The 7,368-nt window shown below is 47.9% G+C and overlaps 1 protein-coding gene across 2 annotated transcripts in view; it reads left to right on the top strand.

Annotated features, from left to right (window-relative positions):
* Window positions 1-1,419: 1,419 nt before the first annotated feature.
* The window catches only part of TDRD3 (tudor domain containing 3), a 226,815-nt gene continuing 220,866 nt past the window's right edge, over window positions 1,420-7,368 (top strand). Inside the window, exon 1 of one of the 2 annotated variants that reach the window (XM_005213542.5) lies at window positions 1,420-1,622. In XM_005213542.5, the coding sequence (XP_005213599.2) occupies window positions 1,582-1,622 (41 nt within the window). In that variant the 5' untranslated portion in view covers window positions 1,420-1,581. 2 annotated transcript variants of the gene reach the window in all.

Genomic DNA, 7,368 nt, shown 5'->3' with positions numbered 1-7,368 from the left:
ATCGAATCCACGTCTCCGGCATTGCCGTCAGATTCTTTACCAGCTGAGCCACAAGGGACGCCACGAGGGATATTTTGAATGGTGCCTAAAAATAGAAATACACAGATATAATACGTCTCGCCCAAACATTGTATACAATTCTAAAACTGCTTCAAAATATGTTTCATTAAAATCAGTAACTAAGCAATGTGCTTGGGCACACATTTCAACAGCATCCCACTTAAGCAACATATCGTGATTTTAAAACTATGACTTTTGGGAAGCCCAAACGAAATAGGTCAGTTAAAATGAAAACAAAATTAAGGAATTTTAGCTTCACTCTGTAATTATCCCCCTCTTTCTGTGAGAGTCGGTTTCCTCCTCAGTCTCAGGTGTGGCTCTGCCGGGTTTCACAGACTCTGCTCTAAGTTCATGTTGGTGATGATGAAACAGATGAGGTAGCTCCGGTTATAGGGCTGAAGGTTTTAACAGTCTCCCCGCCGGACTTCACAGCTTGGACCAGCGCCACTCAGAAGAACCTTTCTCCTCAGCGGCCGCAGGAAACGACGGTGGAAGGCAGGGACAACTCTAGAGTATCTCCCGGTCCCACAGCCCCTTCCGCCTGCTCCTTTGATTGGCTGGTGTGAGTCTCGGCCGCCCAATCCCGTTGGAACGTCTCCCGCGCCGCTCGGCGCCGTCGCCGCGCATGCACATTCCGGACCCGCCCCTCGTTTCAGCCCGGAGAGCCGGAGCAGGGCACCGGCACGGGGTGGGCGGGAACTAGGCCTGGCAGTACCCGCGCCGACGTCACAGCGCCGCGCCGGGGCCTGCACGGGCCCGGTGGGAGAACAGCGTGAGAGACAAGCACAACACAGCTCCCCGAGTTCCCACATCCCTTAGGTGCAGGTCTTCTTGGGTGCACGCATTCACTTTCATTGTAGCGCGGGACCTGGACAGTCCGATTTGACTCTGCGGAATAGAAAAAATTCGATTATATTGTTTTCTCTGCACCCGGGCAGATGGAAAAGGGGAAGGAATCGTTATAAGAAAGTAGCTTTTCTCCCGTGTAGAGTGGGTCGGGAACACTGTCCCTTTGAGCTTCACTGTAGGAAACGCGGCCGCCTCAGAGCCTAGCTGGCAGCGCCTTCCCGCCGCCTAGCGCCTCAGCTCTGCCCTCGGGAGGCGGCCGCCTGTGCGCGCTGGGAACGCAGGCTTCTTTTCTGCCGCACAGAGGACCGCCCCACGGGTCTCCACGGCGTGAAGCTCGGGAAAGTGAGCCTGGCGACGTGCAGCCGGCCCTCCGCCGCGAGGCCGCGCTGACAGACCGGCCTCGGCCCGTCCTCCGCGCACCGCCGCCCCCGGAGCGCGACGGGCTCGCAGCCGCACGCCGGGCCGGCCCCCGCGGCCGCTCGGAAAACGCGGCGAGCGGAACCCGCACGCGGAAGCGCCCGCCGCACTGAGCATGCCCAGTCGCAGAGCCGACCGGAGGAGTTTTTTTCTTTTCTTTTTTCTTTTTCTTTCTTTTTTTGGGGGGGTCTCAAGTAGCAGGCCTCCCCCAGCCCCCTAGCCGAGCCCCCCAGCATCCCGGCATAAGCAGCTACCATGGCCGAGGCTCCCGGAGCGGCGCTGTCCCGGGCGGGTTGGTAAGTGGCGGGTCTCCCGGCCGCGGGTGCGGGCCGGGCCCGAGGAGGCCGGGGCCGGGGCCGGGGGCGCTGGGTGCGTGTCGGGGTAGGCAGAGGCGCCGCCTGCCCTGGCCTCTCCCGGGGCCCCCCGGCCGGCTCCGCCCCCGGCGCCGCGCGGAGCCGAGAGAGTCCCCCGGCTCCCTGCGAGGCGGTGGCGCGGCCTGGGCCCCGGGAGGCGGGCGGCGGGCCGCAGGGAGGCCGAGGACGCGGGGCGGGCGGCGGTGCAGGCCCGGGTGTTCCCACGGCGCTGCCGCGGCGGGACGAGGGGAGGCGAGGGCTGGGGAACCGAGCGCGGCAGAGCTGGGCGAGCGCCGGGCCCGCGCCCGCGCCCCCTCATTCCCAAGTACAGCACGGAGCGGGGATAGCCATCCTCTGCGGCGCACACAACTTCTGAGGCTGAGAATGCCCGCACTGGAGACTCGGGTGGATGCTCCCTAGAACTTTTCTTGAAAGGATGACGGTGTTCTGATTTTTAAGGACGCTTTATGTCAAGATTTTAGGATGAAAACAAAATATACGAAAGTAAGCAGTTTCTGGAACTTCGGCCATGAGGGATATAAACATATAGCTTTATTTCCTAATGCTTTTCCAGGCCTGCATAGGCACAGTCTGGGATGAAAGGTGGCAAGGAGGTTGAAAAAGATTTGCCCCTGCTCGCTGTCTTAGCGCTAGGAGAAGGAGGCATTAAAACAGCAAACACACAAACGGGGGGAATTGTGGTAAACTGTACAGAGGTGCAGGCAAATGTGGTATGGAATTGGAGAGGAAGGAAAGTTGATTTCCTAGAGAAGTGGACTTGGAAGTCTGGTGAGGAAAAGGTTTTCTGGATACAGAGCCGCTGGAGATAAGGCAAGGGGAGGTAGGAAAGAGCTTATTGGCTTAAAGTACTGACATTAAATCCCTATGGTTCCTGGAAGTAGAAGGGTGTCCAATGAAGAGTAAGACCTTAAAAGTTAGTGGCCAGATTGTGCAGCCTACGAGTATCTAAAGGATGGATTTGATTTTATGAATAAAATTTTTGGTTAGAGTACTGTAACACCTGTGTTTTGAAGACGCTGCTCCTGGCTCCACAGATATCTCATTTTAGAGGTGTACAGATTAAAGCAGAGAATTGTTAAGTAACTTAAAAAAAAAATGACATAACTGGAAAGTGATAGAGTTGAATGCTGAGGACAGGGGTCTGGTTCCAACTGTGGTGCTTTTAACTGTTCGTGTTCTTACAGCTTTTGCATAAAACAGCATTACCATAACAAACTGTAGCTTAAAAAGTCACTTTTTTTTTTCAGTTTTACTTTTGTTCTTCTAACTTTATACATTCAGATTCTTCACCTCACAGTGTTGTCTTGAATAATCTTGTATCACTCTTCTATTTGAGTTGTCCCCCATTCTTAGTGAGCCTTAGTTCTTCAAACTACTTGTGTGAATTCATTTACAGTCTTTTGTCTGCTATCCAGCATGATGATGCCACCCGTGTCAGAAAGACTAGTATCCTTATTTTGGTTCAAACACATACTAAATTGTTCTTTGGACTCTTATTTAAGATCCTTAAATGTGGTTAAACACCATCTTATGTTTCTGTATATATGGAATGGTGGGAAATATTGTAGATTCTTAGTAAAATCTGGTAAAATTGACCTTGGATGGCAGTGCCCCTGACAGTCAGAATTCTCTAACCAGGGTCTCTACCCCAGCTTAGCATTTTTCTTGTCTTTATTTTATTATAAATCCTCAGTAATGTTATTTTGTGACATTTGCTCTCTTTATATGTTTCTTACTCCAAACTGCTGCTTTTGAATGGCAGGGATTCATAAAGGCAGAAGTAATCAGATCAGATCAGATCAGATCAGTCGCTCAATCGTGTCCGACTCTTGGCGACCCCATGAATCACAGCACGCCAGGCCTCCATGTCCATCACCAACTCCCGGAGTTCATTGAGACTCACGTCCATCGAGTCAGTGATGCCATCCAGCCATCTCATCCTCTGTTGTCCCCTTCTCCTCCTGCCCCCAATCCCTCCCAGCATCAGAGTCTTTTCCAATGAGTCAACTCTTCCCATGAGGTGGCCAAAGTACTGGAGTTTCAGCTTTAGCATCATTCCTTCCAAAGAAATCCCAGGGCTGATCTCCTTCAGAATGGACTGGTTGGATTTCCTTGCAGTCCAAGGGACTCTTCAAGAGTCTTCTCCAACACCACAGTTCAAAAGCATTAATTCTTCGGTGCTCAGCCTTCTTCACAGTCCAACTCTCACATCCATACATGACCACAGGAAAAACCATAGCCTTGACTAGACGGACCTTTGTTGGCCAAGTAATGTCTCTGCTTTTGAATATGCTATCTAGGTTGGTCATAACTTTCCTTCCAAGGAGTAAGCGTCTTTTAATTTCATGGCTGCAGTCACCATCTGCAGTGATTTTGGAGCCCAGAAAAAGAAAGTCTGACACTGTTTCCCCATCTGTTTCCCATGAAGTGATGGGACCGGATGCCATGATCTTCGTTTTCTGAATGTTGAGCTTTAAGCCAACTTTTTCACTCTCCACTTTCACCTTCATCAAGAGGCTTTTTAGTTCCTCTTCACTTTCTGCCATAAAGGTGGTGTCATCTGCATATCTGAGGTTATTGATATTTCTCCTGGCAATCTTGATTCCAGCTTTTGTTTCTTCCAGTCCAGCGTTTCTCATGATGTACTCTGCATAGAAGTTAAATAAGCAGGGTGACAATATACAGCCTTGATGTACTGCTTTTCCTATTTGGAACCAGTCTGTTGTTCATGTCCAGTTCTAACTGTTGCTTCCTGACCTGCATACAGATTTCTCAAGAGGCAGGTCAGGTGGTCTGGTATTCCCATCTCTTTCAGAATTTTCCACAGTTTATTGTGATCCACACAGTCAAGGCTTTGGCATAGTCAATAAAGCAGAACTCGATGTTTTTCTGGAACTCTCTTGCTTTTTCCATGATCCAGCGGATGTTAGCAATTTGGTCTCTGGTTCCTCTGCCTTTTCTAAAACCAGCTTGAACATCAGGAAGTTCACGGTTCACATATTGCTGAAGCCTGGCTTGGAGAATTTTGAGCATTACTTTACTAGCGTGTGAGATGAGTTTAATTGTGCAGTAGTTAGAGCATTCTTTGGCATTGCCTTTCTTAGGGATTGGAATGAAAACTGACCTTTTCCAGTCCTGTGGCCACTGCTGAGTTTTCCAAATTTGCTGGCATATTGAGTGCAGCACTTTGACAGCATCATCTTTCAGGAGTAATAGGTGAGGCTAGTAAGACTATCTTCCTACGAGTTTGGGGGTGATTCCTGGTGAGTTTTGAACTCATGAGACTTGTGAAGAAGACAGGAGGATGTCTTAGGCTTATAGTTGGCATGTATTAGATCTTATATTTAAGTAGAGATTTATTATGTTAATATACTGAATCTCAAAGGTATACCTAGAGAAGAGTACTGGAAGGAGAATTTCTGGCCATAGAGCTGCTTTGACCAGCTCATTCCAGTTCTGACATCTCGAGTTTCCTATGACTCTTGGGATTCTGTCTTGTCACTGACAAAACCATTTTTTTTTTTTTTTTAAGTACTCAGTCTCTTCACTTAATTACTTGTAGGACCTCAAAAGAAGTAGATGCTAAAACACTTCAACTATTATTATCTATTCTGTCAGTCTCATCTAAAATAGTAGGTTTGAGAAGTGTTTGCTACTTCACTTCAGTGAAGTCACTTCAGTCACTTCAGTCGTGTCTGACTCTGTGCGACCCCATAGACAGAAGCCCACCAGGCTCCCCCATTCCTGGGATTCTCCAGGCAAGAACACTGGAGTGAGTTGCCATTCCCTTCTCCAATGCATGAAAGTGAAAAGTGAAAGTGAAGTCGATCAGTGGTGTCCGACTGTTAGTGACCCCATGGACTGCAGCCTACCAGGCTCCTCCGTCCGTGGGATTTTCCAGGCAAGAGCAACTGAAGTGGGTTGCCATTGTTTAGTGCTGAGTAATTTATGTTTCTGAAATTTTGATCTTCAGGAGGTGCAGATGGTCTTGATCTATTCCACTTTATGTTATTTTTTTTCAGCACATATATATTTTTTTCTTTTAAGCCCTTAATCGTCATTATAATTCCCACAAAAAGCCAGTATTTTAAAATAAAACTCCCAATAGCAGCCACCCTGGCAGACTACAATAATTTTTTTTTTTTCTTTGTGGCTAGTAGCACAGAAAGTGCTAGGTTTTGCTGATTTCAACTTAAAAGTTTCAGGAACTACTCTAGTATAGTGACAATGTTTAAATACTGCATAAAATTATACCTTCAGTTGATTTAAGTTGCTCAGTCATGTTTGACTCTAAGGACCCCATGGACTGCAGCACACCAAGCTTCCCTGTCCATCACCAACTCTCCGAGTTTGCTCAAACTCATGTCCATCCAGTCAGTGATGCCATCCAACCATCTCATCCTCTGCCGTCTCCTCCTTCTGTCTTCAGTCTTTCCCAGCATCAGGGTGTTTTCCAGTTAGTCCACTCTTCACATCAGGTGGCCAAAGTACTGGAGTTTCAGCTTCAGCATCAGTCCTTCCAATGAATATTCAGGACTGATTTCCTTTAGGATTGACTGGTTGGGTCTCCTTGCAGTCCAAGGGACTCTCAAAAGTCTTCTGTAACACCGCAGTTCAAAAGCATCAATTCTTTGGTGCTCAGCTTTCTTTATAGTCCATCTCTCACATCCATGCATGACTCTTGGAAAAACCATAGTTTTTACTAGATGCACCTTTGTTGGCAAAGAAATGTCTCTGCTTGTTAATATACTGTCTAAGTTGGTCATTGCTTAGTACTCTTGCCTGGAAAATCCCATGGACGGAGGAGCCTGGTAGGCTGCAGTCCATGGGGTCGCTAAGAGTCGGACGCGACTGAATGACTTCACTTTCACTTTTCACTTTGCACTGGAGAAGGAAATGGCAACCCACTGTAGTGTTCTTGCCTGGAGAATCCCAGGGATGGGGGAGCCTGGTGGGATGCCATCTGTGGGGTCACACAGAGTCGGACACGACTGAAGGGACTTAGCATAGCATAGCTTTCCTTCCAAGGAGCAAGTGTCTTTTAATTTCATAGCTGCAGTCACCATTTGCAGTGATTTTGGAGCCCTCCAAAATAAAGTCTGTCACTGTTTTCATTGTTTCCCCATCTATTTGCCATGAAGTGATGGGCCTGGATGCCATGATTTTAGTTTTTTGAGTGTTGAGTTTTAAGCCAGCATTTTCACTCTCCTCTTTCACTTTCAAAAAGAGGTGCTTTAGTTCCTCTTTGCTTTCTGCCATAAGGGTGGTGTCATCTCCATATCTGAGGTTATTGATATTTCTCCCTGCAATCTTGATTCCAGCTTATGCTTCCTCCAGCCTGGCATTTTGTATGATGTACTCTGCATAGAAGTTAAATAAGCGGGGTGAGAATATACAGCCTTGACATACTTTTTTCCCAGTTTGGAACCAGTCCGTTGTTCCATGTCTGGTTCTAACTGTTGCTTCTTAACTAGCATACAGATTTCTTAGGAGGCAGGTAAGGTGGTCTGGTATTCCCATTGCTTCAAGAATTTTCCACTGTTTATTGTGATCCATACAGTCAAAGACTTTAGTGTGGGCAAAGAAGTAGAAGTAGATGGTTTTCTGGAACTCTCTTGCTTTTTCTATGATCCAACAGATTTTGGCAATTTGATCTCTGGTTCCTCTG

Source organism: Bos taurus, chromosome 12, assembly GCF_002263795.3.
Source record: "Bos taurus isolate L1 Dominette 01449 registration number 42190680 breed Hereford chromosome 12, ARS-UCD2.0, whole genome shotgun sequence".
Taxonomy (NCBI): Eukaryota; Metazoa; Chordata; class Mammalia; order Artiodactyla; family Bovidae; genus Bos; species Bos taurus.
Note: the sequence above shows the minus strand (reverse complement) of the source record. Positions and strands in the feature narration are given on the sequence as shown.